At 35.9% G+C, this 16,379-nt stretch overlaps 1 protein-coding gene across 1 annotated transcript; it reads left to right on the top strand.

The window, feature by feature from the left end:
• Positions 1-367: 367 nt before the first annotated feature.
• LOC102478033 (olfactory receptor 4A47-like) lies at positions 368-1,285 on the top strand. Its single transcript, XM_006170882.1, has one exon. The coding sequence runs from the start codon at positions 368-370 to the stop codon at positions 1,283-1,285; it is 918 nt and encodes a 305-aa protein (XP_006170944.1).
• Positions 1,286-16,379: the final 15,094 nt, after the last annotated feature.

Consider the following 16,379-nt stretch of genomic DNA (forward strand, 5'->3'; position numbering starts at 1 on the left):
AGAGTGTTGGTTGTCATCACTGGTGTTATTTTAAGAGACAGTGAATGAGTGAATACCATGCCACATATGATACAGTCTTTTGTGTGTGAATTCCTTCCTTTCTCATACCTTCTTTCCTTTCTCATTTCATTACTTCTTTATTTTTCTTTCTCCTCATTGGTCAGTAAGATTGCTGAAGGTAAAGATCATGCTTATGCAACCTTGTATTCTTATAATCTCTTACATTTTTGACAACATAATAAAACATAAAGCCTGTTTATTGAATAAATAAGTATATTATCCTAAAATTTCATGGACTTACTAGTAACAATTGTATTTGCAGGTAATTTTGTCCTGAACACTAAAATAAGGATGTACAGAGGGACATATGGAACAAAGAAACAATGTGACAGAGTTTGTCCTCTTGGGACTCACTCAGAACCACAAGGGTCAGCAAATACTATTTTTCATGTTCTTGATCATCTACATTGTGACAATGGTAGGTAATCTACTTATTGTCATGACTGTGGTGGTCAGCACAACTTTGGATGTTCCTATGTACTTCTTTCTTGGCTATTTATCATTTATGGATGCTGTTTATTCTACTACAGTTACCCCAAATATGCTTATAGATTTACTCAAAGAGAAAAAATACATTTCTTTCCCAGCTTGTATGGCTCAACTTTTCCTCGGACACTTAATCGGTGGTGCTGAGATTTTACTTCTGGTTGTCATGGCCTATGACCGCTACGTGGCCATCTGCAAACCCCTGCATTATTTGACAGTCATGAACCAAAGAGCCTGTGTTCTGTTGCTGCTGTTGGCGTGGGTTGGGAGTTTTGCACATGCTATAGTCCAACTTCTCTCTGTTTATAACCTTCCCTTTTGTGGCCCCAATGTCATTGACCATTTCATCTGTGACATGTTCCCTTTATTAAAACTTGCTTGCACGGACACCTATGTTATTGGCCTCACTGTGATGGCCAATGATGGGGCAATTTGTGTCGTCATTTTTGTGCTATTACTCATCTCTTATGGGGTAATTTTACACTCCCTGAAGAATCTTAGCCAGGAAGGGAGAAGCAAAGCTTTATCCACCTGTGGCTCCCACATCACTGTGGTCATCCTCTTTTTTGTTCCTTGTATTTTTATGTATATGAGACCTCCTTCTACCTTACCCATTGATAAATTCTTGTCTGTATTTTACACTGTCATAACTCCTATGTTGAACCCTCTAATATATACTCTAAGAAATACAGAGATGAAAAATGCCATGAAGAAGCTGTGGGCCAGAAAAAGAAAATGAGATGGCAGAAAAATATATCACTTGTTTTCAATAAAAACTTGCTCTTTGAAATGATTAACAAAAACAGGAATGCATGTAAGCAAGGCAAATATGGAATGGTATACCTCAGCAGTGTAAAAGAACATGTTGTTACCCATATTTTGTATTTGCTGTAAAAAATGAATGAAAGAAAGAAATCTATTAACATAAAAATCAAAAATACAAAACATACCTTTGATTTGTAATGTTCTTTGTTGAAGATGATTATGGTAATATCCTTGATTTGATCATTCCACATTGCACGCATGCTTTGAAAAATTATATTCTGCCACATAAAGTTATATAACAATTAAATGTAAATAAGAAATTATTTAATAAGTAAAATTTAAAAACTTCAAACAAAAATCAGTTGTGAATATTTTGTTCACTATTTCTTTTTCTATGATTTCCTATTCATATTTAATCATTGTATATCTTTTTTTATTTTATTTTATTTCAAGTTCTTTTATACATTCAAACATGTCATTTAGTTTGCAAAGTGAATATTCCAACCTGTTTATATTTCTCCCCAGTCCAGTTGATAGTACTATAAAGTTATCTTCAACAGATAGTACCTCATTTCTTTGTCCCATTACTGCTTTGCCTCTCCATTTTTCTCCTTAATGTCCTTCCTCAGACTCTATTCCTTCACCCATGCTCTTCCCACATCATATCTGGTATTCACAACCATTTACTGTGTTTCTATATCCTTTAGTCATTCAGTTTCAGTCATAGAGTATGGAAACAGTATATATTAAGTGGGAACATACAATGTCTCTCCTTCATAGCCTGGCTTGCTTCATTCAGCAGTAAATCTTCCCATATTCATCCATTTTCTACCCGAGAGACAGGAGAACGCTCAGTCAGAAAAGTGCTTGCACATCAATGTTTATTGCAGCATTATTCACAATTGCCATGACATGGAACCAACCTAAATGTCCACAAACTGATGAATGGATTGGAAAAGTGTGGCATATATACTCTATGGAATACTACTCAGCCATTAAAAATAGCAAGACCCTGGAATTTGATAGAAAGTCAGATATGGAGGTTCTATTGCTGAGTGAAGTAAGCCAGGCTATGAAAGAAAGATATTGTATGTATCCACTGAATATATACTGACTATCTGCACTCTATGGTAGAGAGCAAAAAATTGGAGGATATAAAAGCAGTGAAGGTACTTAACGAGAATAGGATAGTGTGGATTGGGGGGGTGAAGAGAAGAGGATAGAGAAAGATAGCAAGAGAACAATAGAGAGGCAGGATGTTAGTGAGAAACAGATATGGCTTATTACCTGTTGATGATCTCTGTATTGACTGACATGCATGGCATTCCCTTTTGAAAAAGCAATGTAATACACTGTAAAGTTATATGTAATCCAATGTAATATAAAGAAGATTATGATGATAATAGAAATAAAAATTAAAAAGAAAAAGAAAAACTTTTGTGCTGGGGCCAGCCGGTGGCATGGTGCTTAAGGTGCTAGACACTCCCACATGGCCAAGCACAGTTCAAGTCCTAGACCTGATGACTTGGTTTCTCACTTTCCCTCTCCCTGTGTCTCTCTCTGGTTAAATCTAAAATAAATGAATGAATGAATTAAAAAAAAAAAAAGCCTGGGTCTTGTTTTTTAATGGCTGAGGAGTAGTCCATAGAGTATATGTGCCACAGTTTTTCAATCCATTGTATATCTTTAAAGGATACAATGTAGTTCTATAAACCATTCATGTGGTACATGATAATCTAATCAAAGACAGTGTCATATATATAATTTTAAGGAGAGAAATTTACAGTGAAAATTTTACTCTCATATCAAATGACAGTCTTTATATTTGGATCTTTGAGAAACATGCCATGCATGTGTGTGTGTATTACAAAATTCAGGAGATAAGAATGGATCAGAAGAGATCATATATGGCTATCTTCCCTGGGGAATGATTTTTCACTTTCCCTATCTTTCTATCTCTCTCTCTCTTTTGAGAATACATGCCCTATAGCAAAATTAAAAAATATATATACAGAAAAACAAAAACTTTTAGGATTAGTCCTGTAGCCTAATGGTTAAGGGATTCATATCCCATATGACTGATAATGGTTCAAATCCTAGACTTGAAGGTTTGAGAACCATGCTGTGCATGTGTGCCTCAAATTCTGACAGGATGAGAAATGAAGGAGGAAGTATTGCAATTCAAGCACACCTTATGAGTGGGTGTTTTCTTCTTCTCTCTCTCTCTCTTCCTCTTTGGTCTCTCTTTGTTGAGTGCACGTGTCCTCTGAAAATTCAAAACAAAACAAAACAAAACAAAACTTTGATTCACTTCTCTCCATTCAAATTTAGACAGTTTTAATATTGGAAATATAGATTTTATTTTTTGTATTTGTTAAATTACTTATTTATTGTTTATAATTTCTAGTTTACATATATTTGAAGTATATCCTAGTGGAGTTTTTAAAGCATGTATACAATGGGAAATAATCAAATAAAGGATATACACATAGATCCATACTCTTTAACAGTGAATATTATGCTTATATTGTGAACAATTGATAACATAGTTTTATTGAGATATACATTAAATTATATGTATTTTTTATTCTGCTGTGGTATACCATCACATAAATTTTTCCTTTTATTTACATGTGTCTTTATGTTTATTAAAATTTTTCCACAAACCATGCTCCCCCATACCCCAGCCTCTAGCAAGTTCTGGTGTCTATTCCCTGTACCCCAGCCTCAAGCAAGTTCTGGTGTCTATCATCACTTTTTCTATTTTTATTCTTTTAAGTTCTTCGGTGTCCACTATAAAATGTAGATATACGGTATATGTTAAGTGGGGGCATGTAACATTTGTTTGACTTATTTCATTTAGCATTACATTTTATAGGTTTGTCCATTTGTGCAACAACAGGGTTTTGTTGTTCTTTATGTCTATGTAGTATTCTATCATGTATTTGCACCGTATTTTTACAATCTGTTATTTAGTCATTGGGCACTTAGGTTGTTTCCATGACATAACTATTGTTAATAGCACTGCAGTAAACACAGATGTACAGATATCTATCTATTAGACTGAGTGATTTCCTGTCCTCTGGATATATATCCATAGTGAGTTGCTGGATCACAACATAGTTCTATTTTAAAGATTTTTAAGGAACCTCCATACTATTTGCCACAGTGACTTTGCTGTTACATCCCACCAGTGGTACAAAAGTGTTACTTTTCTCCACAAATTTGTCAGCACCTGCCATTCTTTCCTTTTGTTTTGATCATAGCATTCTGATGGAGTACGGTGATATCTCATTGTAATTTTGATTTTGATTTCCATTTTAAGAGACAGTGGGACCATCAGCTGGCATAATGGTTACATCACTGAACTCTAGCATAGTTGACCATAGTCTTCCTGGATGCGCTGGCTTAAAACTCACTCTGGGTGCATGTGCGTGCACGCCCAAAATCTCAAGAGACTGTAGGTGAAGGAATTGCAGCATGGCAATCTCCCCTGGGTGGTGACTTCTTGCTTTCTATCTCTGTCTCTTTCTGTCTCTTCTTGGTGAGCATATGTGCCCTACAGAAAAAAAACCTCTCTTAAAAAAAGAGAGAGATGTTCAACATTTTAAAATGTGTTTTTTAGACACTCATATCTCTTCACTTGAGAGTCATCTGTTCAGGCTGGCTGCCCATTTTTTTTATTGGATTTTTATTGTTTTTTATTTTGTTTTGTTTTGGGTGAGTGGTTTGAGTTCTTTATATATTCTGATTGTCAATTCTTTATCTGAAGCAAAGTTTGCAAATATTTTATTTTATTCCCTAGATTGTCTTTTTACTTTATTTATTATTTCCACTGCTGTGTAGAAGCTTTTTCATTTGGTGTAATTTCACTTATCTATTCTTTTTTTATTTTCTTTTATTTTAATTTTTTTCATTTTATTTTTTTCCATACATTCAATCACATTATTATTTGTCTTACGAAATGGATATTTCAACAGGTGAACATGGCTTTCAGGTGCTTACTCAAGGAATCTTTGCCTAGTCTAATATTTTGAAGTATCTCCTGTGTTTTCCACCAGTACTTTTATGATCTGGACCTTTATAATTAAGTCTTTTTGTTTTTATTTTGTTTATGCAAAACGAGAGTGTACTAAAAAAGAAAAATACACACACATGCACACATCTACACAAACACACATTGTTTAACAAATTTAGAATAAAATAACACGTTTTGTCTTGTTAAAGAAGAAATAAAATTTATTTATCTACATGATAATATTGACAAATATTCTTTTATTCTGAAAGAAAGAATAAAATCTTTTGATTTGTTTCAATTGTTTTAAAGCTAAGTCTAATTAATACAGACTGATTCTATTCACTGTGTGCATTTTGTACACAATTAGTTGTATTTAACTTCCTAAGTAATCACTATGGCAAATTTTGAAAACTTCATTCTTCACTTGTTTCTGCCAATGTTGGAAAAATTCATTATGCATTTTTTTTTTTGCATAGAAAAACATAGGGTGAGTCTGTGAGGTCTCAGAAAAGGGGCAGCTGTTGATGTAATTCTCAGTTTACGAGTTTGAATACCTGAGAACTCAAGAGGCAGATGTTATGAGTCCTATAATCCAAAGGCATGGGAGTCTTGAGTTTTGATGTTCTGTGTAACAAAATGTCTACCCTATTTCCCAAAAGATATCAGTCCATATCCTATTTTTTTCTCTATGGGTCCCTTTTTGATTGGATGGTGTCCACCCACACTGAAAGTGCATTTTCCATATCTAGTTTACTCAGACTTACATGGTATTCTCCCTTGGAAACACTCCCATAGACACACCCAGAATAAAACTTTAATAGACTTCTACTCCTTAGTCCAATTATCTTGGTACACAAAACTAATCATCACATCTCCAAAGAACAATCAACTACCAAATGCCATATATCACCCTTTGTATAGTTCAGACACAGATTTTTGTCCACCTTCTCTTCTGAGGTATAATGAACTCAACTCCTTCCATTTTCTCGGCCTTCTGAGTTGTCCATTTTCAACTCAGCAGACAGGTGACCATTTTGTCACCAGTCATTTTTCTCTCTCTTATTTCTGGCCATCCAGATCCAGCCACTTCTTGCACTCAATGAATGAAGAGGCAGAGGCTAGAGAAGAGGAGAATTTATTTCTTTAACCAGTTAAAAAAGAGACAGAACAAGCACAATCAAACTGTCTCCAAAAGCTCAACATTTTATTGGAATTCATAGGAACAATATCCATAGTACATGCAAATCATTTCTTGCTGTAGTCAATGAGAGTCAGCTGCTTTCCCTTGAGTGATTATTCTAATTCCTGTTTTACTTCAAGTATCTTTTCCTGGTTTCTCATCTGATTATTTCAAAAACACCTCCCTGTGACTCAGCACTCGGTCAGATTGTTCTCATCAGAGTTCATAATTTCAAAATGGCAGCAGTCCTGCTAAATCTCAAGCTGTCTGCTTCAAACCCTGCTGAAAAATACATCCATGATTTCTACTGTGGTTGTATTTTATTATGAAAAAGCTAAAAAGCCCCTCCCTGATCTCTTTTAATCTTATGAAATAATCTGGTCATCAGCTATGGTATATACAGAACACAGTACAAGCATCCTTTTGGATATCAGCTAACTAAGCAGTAACGTCAATAAACGATAAAGTAAGTAACAATTTTCTTACTTATATATTTTCTTAGCCCATTTAAAATCCAGGAAAATATGTGAGAAAAATCAACTAGCAGCCTCATTTAGCAATGGGGTAGGTTGATATTGAGTGGCTTGAAGCCAGGTAGCATGCTGTGCAATTTTTAAATACTTGTTTCTACTTGAGATAAGAACAACAGGAAATATTAGTTGTTATACAAATACCACCTTGCCATTCTATTTCATATTAGCACTTTTGCTAGAGATTCTAAAGACAACCACAATTTCTTATGATTTGGCAGTTTCATTAGCTATGACTAACAGAGTCATAGCACATATTGGTGGGTGGCAATTCCTCACCAAGATAATGGAGTATAGCCACAGATATATCCATCCTCATCAGGTATGCACCTGGTAAGTCTTTTGAAGTCTAGTGAAAAGTTTCATAGTATTGGTCCAGTGCTCAGTCTCAGAGGAGTTGTAAACTGACAAATCTTTACTAAATACTACTTTTCTAAGCTAAACCAGGGTTACAGAGCAGGATAACCATCAACAGACTCAGCTTTCTAGGTGTTCTGGTGTTTTTCGGGCTTTGACTCAGGTGGGCATGGTTTCACTCTGGTGTGATTAATTCAGTTTGATTTTCCACTGTAAATCAAACACAATGCCTCTTAACATTCAGTAATTCTCTGGAAGCTGAGAAAAAGACTGCACAGGGTAAAACTCAGATGAGTATAAATTCTAAATATGCTTACCAAAAGGTTTTCACTGAAAGAAATCTTTAAGTCAGAGTTCTTATTATCAGGCATGCTAGCATGAGAAAATATCTCCTTCACAGCCTTCCTGGCTCATTTCAGTCAAGGCTGACACAGAAGAGTCTATTCTGATTCTGAAAACTTGCACATTTTCTCCTCTTGACCAAGATCTCTCTCTAAGCATTGTTGATCATCTGTCCTATGATCATGCTGCAGTTGTTCCTCGGTGCTGGGGTGAACCTGTTCTATTTGATAGTCCAGTTGTCCCATGCTGGAGGAGAGTGACTGAAGACTAAGAGTCAGTGTCAAAAGTCTCTTTTTTTTTTGGCCACAGTTGAGCAACAATGAAGGTTTGAAAGGAGTGACACTCAGCCTAAGTGTATTCAAAGTACATTTATCTTAAACCTGTTTGGAATCTACAATTAAGAGCACTTTCTAGAGTCTTTCTATGCGAATAAATTTTGAAAACTAACGTGAGACTATCTCATATTAGTCCCTAGAACTATTGTGGTTCTGGTCATCACAGGAAGTATTGAGTGGTAATTCTCATGATTTCAGCTACTCACAGCACTGTTACTGCCAACTAAGTTTGGCTGCTGCTATTTGCTGTCAATGAAATCAGATATAGGGGCTTGAGATGAGTTTATTTCTATAACTGGATATAGGAAGACAGGCAGAAAACACCATTGAAGTGTGTGTGTATTTTTTTTCTTTTGAGAAGTTTTGCTATAGGGCGCATGTGCTTGCCAGAAAGAGAGAGACAGAGAGACAGAAAGTTAGAAATCACCCCCCAGGGGGGATGGCCATGTCACAATCACAATCTCTTCTCCTCTTGGGATCTTGGGCATGCGTGCACATGTGCCTGGCATGAGTTTAAGCCACCGGGTCCAGGACTCAAACTGCAGTTGACTACATGAGAGTCCAGCAACGTAACTATCTGCTGGTCCCTGAAGTGTTTTTATAATTAAGTCTTTAATTTATTTTGAGTTAATTTTTGTAAATGGTGAGACATGGGGAACTAGTGATAGTTTCATACCTCAGTAAATAAGTATTCTGTTTATCTTGCACCATTTGTTAAAAGCACTACATTTTCTCTACTTGATTGTCTTGTATCTTTTGTCAAAAATCAGTTAGCATATCATTGGACTTATTTATAGGTTCTCTATTTTGTTCCATTTTTCCATGTGTCCATTTTTGTGCCATTCTATGCTGTTTTTGTTGGCTTTGTAATGTGTTTTTAAGCCAGGTAGTGTGATGTCTCCCTTTGCTGATTTTGTGTAGTACTGCTTTAGCACTACATGGTCTTCTGTAATTTTGAACAAATTATATGATTGTTTTTCGGTTTCTTTGGAGAATGTTGTGTAACAATAAGAATTGCATTAAATTTGTAGATCTGTTTAGTTAGAATTGACTCGTCATCCCCCCTATTGTATGCACTTGCAGGAGAGAGATAGAGGGAAAATAGCCATGCTGCAATCCCTTCTTCATTCTCCTCTCTGGATTTTGAGCACACATGCCCATGTACCCTGCATGATTTTCAAGCTACCAGGTCTGCAACCCAAACCATGGTTGACCATTTGGGTCTCCAGTGCCTTAACTACCATACCAGCTGTTGGCCTCTAATTTTGGCATTTTAATTTGCAAGCCTTAAGCAATAAATTTATTTCCTCTTTTAGGTGTTTCTCATTCTAATTCTTTATTTGAATTTTTATTATATTGATAGTAGAGATCTTTTATATCTTTAGTTAAATTTATTCCTAGATATTTTATTTTATTTTAGTTTATTTTGGTTGTAAATGGAATTGATTTTTTTTTTATTTCTTGTGGGGACACGTTTAAGAGAGAGAGTCTGAGGTGTGGGGACATGCGCTGAGCAAACACCACATGCTCTTTTGGGGTTTGGCAGAACCTTGTAACTTGTCTTTCCCTGACCTTGGCTGCAGACAGAGCAAGGGTGGAAATTACTAGGGGCGTTCCAACAGACACATCTGATGGACTTCAAGAAACATCTTGACCCCAAATAGTAAAATCCAATCCCTGCTCTGCATCTGAAAGGTTCTTTAGCCTACTCTGGGTGTGGTGGCTCACTCCTTATGGAGAAGTTCTTTAGCTCCTTCCCCACACCTAACAGCTAGTTCTCTGCATTAGAAAGGAAGATGAGATTTACTCTAGATGGGATTACTGCCAAGGGATACACCTTGCCTTGGGTGTGACTAATCTCTTATAGATTTGTTAATGGCTTCTTATTGTCTGTAACCTAGCAACCTTTCTACTCTAACCCTTTGTCTCGTTCTTTCCAATTCCCTGGTCCTGGCAAGATGGAGGGTTTTCTCTTTCTCGTCCTCTTTCTTTTCCTCAGCAGCAGCCCTCTGATCATGATTCAGCCAGACCCAAGCCCTGGGGTGGACGCCAACAATTTCTGTCTTAGTTTGTTCACTATTAGAATACAAAATGATTGCAGATTTTTGTGCATTGATTTTTTTCATCATTTCATTTTTTAATTTCTTTTTTTACATTCTGAACATTTGTTTTGTAATCTGCAACTTTGATAAATTTGTCACCTAGGAGATTTATTTTGGAATTTATTATATTTGAGTGTTTTCTCTTTTTCTATGTATATACTGATGTCATCTGCTAGAAACTATTTAACCAATTACTTTTCAATTTTGATGGCTTTTATTTCACTTTCCTATAGTTGAGTTGGCCAGGACTTCTAATACTATCCTGAATAGTAGTGGAAAAAGTCGACATGCTTTTGTTCTGATTTTGAGAGAAAAAAAAAGCTTTCAGCTTTTTCCTATTTAATTGTGAATTATGATTTTCATTTTTTCATTTTTCATTTTTAATAGTTACTTTTTTCTTTCTTTTGACAGTTGGACTATTTCAAAAGTTGTATGTTCAAGATCAGATGGTCTTTCCTCTGCATGATCCAACCTATTGTTAATACTATATATAGAATATTATATTTCCCATATCCTACTTTTTACCCTCAGGATTTTGGTTTGATTCTTATTTAATATTTTGTTCTCTATTGAATCATTCTTCCATTTCATACATTGTCTTTGAACAAAATGGTTTGTATATTTTCTCTTGTTTCTCATTGAGTTTTTAAATTAATATTTTGAAATTAATTTCTGACATTGGTATGATTTCTTGCATTTTCTATCCAGTTATGAAGGATTTAGCATGTTCCTTTGAGGAGAGAATTTTGTTTTCTTTCCTTTTTTCCCCATATATTTCATGTTCCTGCATGTCCACGCCACAGTCCCTTCTCCTCCATTCTCCTCTCGGGATCTCGGGCACCATGCACACACGCCCTGCATGAGTTTAAGCCACTGGGTCCAGGACTTGAACCGTGGTCAACTACATGGGAGTTCAACAACATAGCCATTACAATAACTGCTGGTCCCCTGCATTGACTTTTTTGACATCTAATAGAATACTTACTTCCTAATTTCTGATTTAGATTTTTATAGCAGTATTTTATTTATTCAGTTTTATATGGGGCTTTATTTATTGAATAATCTGCATTATTTCAGGTATCTCAGTGAGAGTACTGAAATCCTCCAGGCCAGTTATTTAGGGCTCTAGGTGAGGTTAGTGTTGTACACTAGTATTCCACCTGCAGAGGGGGTAGATTCCTTTGAACTAATGGCAACTTCTTTCCTATAGAGTGGAAGGAGCAGCGTCTACCTTCAGGGAAGATGACCAAGTGAAAATATCAGCTGAAAATAAGTAATTATCTTTGCCTTGAAAGGGTTGCAGAAAAGAAGGGTGTAGGTGTTGGCTGAGAAGTTGTGACACAAAGGTGATTATATGTTTAGTTAGCCTATTGTGTGCAATTCTTAGAGATAATGGAAGCTGCTTGCTCCTGTGCCTAATCTTTCCACATCTGTGGCATTCCTCTACAGGTGCAGTAGGAGTTGTTCTCGATACATGAGGAAATTGGACACACTTTCTTTTAAGGCTGAGATCCTGTGTGTAAACTAGGTACCAACTACTGCACAGCTGGGGGATGAAGCTCACACTGCATGGGATTAGTAGCATGAGCTCCTTATGTCCAGCAGCACCAGTTGTGTGAGTCTGCTAGCCTGTGCTGAGGCTGCCACACACTTTGAGGTCTAGGGGTCAGGGTTAAGCTTCTAGAATATGGTTCTGAGTCTGTTGGCACAAGCTGTGTGGTTTGCTGTCCTGTACACCTCTGAGCAGCTAGAGTGAGGTGAATTAGTTGTACTTTGGTTACATCCAGTGGTAGTTTTTCATGACTGTCTGGTACTGAGCTCCTGCAGATGGAAAGTAGGCAGTTATGTTCTTTCTGTTCCCTCCCACATTCACTATAGAGGGGAGATTCCTGACAGACTCTTTTTGTCATCGACTCCTCCCCACTCCTCTACTTACACACTATTCCAGGAATTCCAGACACTGCTCTATAGGTCACTGAGGCATCAAGGAGCTATTCCTTGTGTTCTGAGGATGGGAGAAATGGGAGTGAATATGTAGTCAGTCAGTTTCTTCTTGTGTCTTGGGGAAGGGAGGAGCGGGAATGGCTGTGTAGTTTTCCCAGTTTTTTTTTTTTTTTGAGAAGTTTTTGCTATAGGGTGCGTATGCTCGCCAGACAGAGAGAGACAGAGAGAGGAAGCGAGAAGTCAACCCCCAGGGGGGATGGCCACACCATAATCTCTTCTCTTCCATTCTCCTCTTGGGATCTTGGGCATGCACATACATGCACCCGGCGTGAGTTTAAGCCACTGGGTCCAGGACTCAAACTGCGGTAGAATACGTGAGAGTCCAGTGACATAGCCATTACGCTAACTGCTGGCCCCTTCCCAGTCAGTTTTGATGTGTCTTTATTTGCCTGTTGAGGTGACATTATGTGTGTGGCATCTGGGAGTATAGTTCAGTGTTTCTTAGTGACAGCAGATCCTTACAGCCCTCCAAGATGAGCTCATGGTCTGTGTCCCTCTTTGTGTTCTCCTACCATTAGTAAGAACTGGGATTGAAAGTGGATGTAGGACTCAGGAAGCCAGAAGTTACAGAAGAAATCTTACGCAACTCCCCTCTGTTGTGGGATGTTTTAATCATCTCCAGTTTCTTTGTGAGTTTTTCAGTGAGAAAATTAAATACAGACCAGCAGTTGGTGTAATGGCTGTCACTGGACTTCCACATAGTCAACTGTGGTTCAAGTCCTGGACCCGGTGGCTTAAACTCATGCCAGGCATGTGTGCATGCATGCCCAAGATCTGAGAGGAGAATGAAGGTGAAGGAATTGTGGCATGGCCATCCTCCCTGAGGGGTGATTTCTCACTTTCTGTCTCTCTCTGTCTTTCTGGTGAGCACATGTGCCCTATAGCAAAAATCTCTTCAAAGAAAAAGAAAAAGAAAACAGAAAAAATTAAATCAATATTGTGATTGGGATGTCAGGAATGTCATGACATAGTTTCTTGAGTGTCTATGCAAAAATGCATCAGGACTTTTCTGAGAACTCAATAATTTTCTTTAATTGCTTACATTTTAAGGTTGAAGAGTAATAATGCTTCAGAATTATAATACATATAGTAAAAAGGCTAAGTATACCAAAATAATTTGAATGAATATGGAAATTATATAGTAAATTAACTAAGCATTATGTATTTTCTCAAGTGTGTAGACATTAGCTTCTTAGGTGAAGTAACTTTGTTTGGTTCCATTTTTTAACTCAGACTTATCAAATATTTTGGAAGATAATACTATTGAGAAAAATGTTGGTAATATATGCTATTTCAGTTATTCTCTTCTTTATTAATGGAAAATGGATAGTTAGGAAATACAAACAACAAAGAATTTTCAAATGAGTAGTTTAAAAAAGAATTAACTGAAGAGAAAAATTTTTTTTTAAGTTTGAGTAAAACACTGGATGTAATTAATAATAAGTTATTTGAAGTTCCAAATTAAATCTTTATTTTTGAAGAAAAACATTTTTTAACAGGTTTTTGCTATAGGGAGCATGTGTTCAGCCGAAAGACAGCGAGAGACAGAGAGACAGAAAGTGAGAAATAACCCCCTTGCAGAGGGGATGGCGATGCCACAATCCCCTCTCCATTCTCCCCTCGGGATTCTGGACATGCATGCATACACGCCTGGCGTGAGTTTAAACCACTGTGTCTGAGACTCAAACCACAGTTAACTACATGGGAGTCTAACGATATAGCCATTACACCAACTGCTAGTCCTGAAAAACATATTTTTATTTACTTTTATCTTTTCCTTTCTTTTATTTTTATCTTATTTTTATTTTTTTACAATCACTTTATACCTTAAATTTATTGAGAAACAGTGAGGGTTAAATCACCACCCCAGATGGAAAGGTTACACTGTAGTCTCTTCTTTTCTGTTCTCCCATGATCTTGGGAGAACATGCATTAAGCATGATTTTAAAACTATTGGGTCTGGTACTTGAACCATAGTCAGCAATGTGGGAGTCCAATGTTGTTACTGGTTCACCACCCGCTGGTCCCCAGGTATACAAATTTAAAATTTATCTTCATAGTTATTGCAAAAATTCTATCTGTAAAGTTCTACCAGCTACATTTCTGCTCATAGTCTGAGTAGACCTGTTGGTGCACATCTTAGCAACTAGTGCTTATAAATATTGTTGGCATATGACAGTCTGCTTTATTTCATAAGAAATACACTACATTATATACTTTAAATACTTTATGTGTAACTTAATTTAAGCATTTAGTTTTATGCTTAAAATTATTTTTATTTCTTTGTCTGGATATTATCTATAAATGTCTTTTACCTATTTTCTCTATCATATTGATTTTTATTTATAAGTAATTATATACTGAGATACTTTTTCTTTTAAAATTACAAATATGCTTAATTTTCTGAGTTGTGATTTAATTTTGACTGTCTTGTACCATGTGTAAGTTTTGTAGTATAGTAATAAAAATATACAAAGTGGTATAAGTGAAAAATAATCCTCCCATCCATTCTGATTTTTCAAATCAGATTTATCACTATTTTATTTAATTTTTGTGTGTTTAAAAATTTTTTCCCTGCTTCACTCTCAATTTTCTCCCACATTGCATTTAACTTGTTTTAACTATTTTGATTTTGTGTTTTGTATTAAATTATGGTCCTCTGGAATTGATATAAAGAGTTAAATAGGGGTAAAATTTAGTTGTTTTTCTAAATGAAATTTTTTGTAGCTATATAATTATCTTTTCACCTCAGCTTTGAAATCTCTATTGTATTGTACAATCTCATATATATTTAAATCCAATTCAGAATGCATTTTATTTCATTTATCTCACAATTTATGTGCTTTTTTTAAAACACAATTGAAGTGATTTGATCTATAATACGTCTTTATATATGACAAGACTAATATTTCTTCATTAAATATTTTCAGAATTATACCAATTGTGGGGACCAGCAGTTAGCGTAATGGCTATGTCGTTGGACTCCCACATAAAAGACCGGGGTTCATGTCCCAGACCCAGTGGCTTAAACTCACACCAGTCATGTGTGCGTGCATGCCCAAGATCCTGAGAGGAGAATGGAGAAGGGATTGTGATGTGGCCATCCCCCCGGGGGATGATTTCTCGCTTTCTGTCTCTCTGTCTCTCTTTGTCTGTCTGGTGAGTGCACGCGCCCTATAGCAAAAAATAAATAAACAAACAAAAAATCTTCAAAAAAAAGAGAATTATACCAATTGTTGCATATTTACTTTTACAGTTAAATATAATAAACTATTCATAAAATAATATTGAGTTATATTCAATGTTACTTGATTTAGGAAGGTTAGGTAGAATTCGGGAGATTACGTCTTTAAGATTGAGGACTGTTATCCATGAAGAGAATAAGTGTTCTGGTTTAATCTCGTCTTCTTTTATCCTCTATAGTTGTGCTTTACATTCTCTGTCTGTGTTACATATTTATATATATAGCTGTTTCCTGTTTCAGACCTCTAGCATGCTGACACTGTTGCTGTAGCAGGAATCATCTCTTTCAGGGAGTGCATCACTGAGAGCTTTTGCTGAGCATTTTTTTTTTAATTAATTAATTTATTTATTTTTATTATCATCATAATCTTCTTTATATTACATTGGATTACATATAACTTTACAGTGTATTACATTGTTTTTTCAAAAGGGAATGCCATGCATGTCAGTCAGTACAGAGACATTAATCTCCCCACTTCAACATTCCATATCTTTTCTGTTTTCCCCAATCATTATTTTTATTATCCTAATTATTTTTATAAACCGTCAATTGCTATTTCTCGTTTTGCTTGTAAAAATACTTTGCCCATCATGAAATACTTCTCAGACCAATCCAGTTGAGAATACTATACATGTCATCATCAACAGTTAATAAGCCCTATCTGTTTCTCACTAACGTCCTGTCTCTCTATTGTTCACTTGCTATCTTTCTCTATCCTCTTCTTTTCACTTACCCCATTCCACACTGTCCTATTCTCATTAAGTACCTTCACTGTTTTTATGTCCTCCGATTTTTTGCTCTCTATTATAGAGTGCGGATAGTCGGTATATATTGAGTGGATACATACAATATCTTTCTTTCATAGCCGGATGCTTTTGAAATCATTCTGCTGACCAGGATGGTCTATGACTACTATGTGGTCACCTGTACTACAGGATCATCATGAGTTCCTGTAG

Source organism: Tupaia chinensis, unplaced genomic scaffold (genome assembly GCF_000334495.1).
Source record: "Tupaia chinensis unplaced genomic scaffold, TupChi_1.0 Scaffold149104_1, whole genome shotgun sequence".
Classification (NCBI taxonomy): domain Eukaryota; kingdom Metazoa; phylum Chordata; class Mammalia; order Scandentia; family Tupaiidae; genus Tupaia; species Tupaia belangeri.

Bases quoted from the DNA above. Each gene is read 5' to 3' on its own strand.
- LOC102478033 (XM_006170882.1), top strand. From the start codon at position 368: ATGGAACAAAGAAACAATGTGACAGAGTTTGTCCTCTTGGGACTCACT.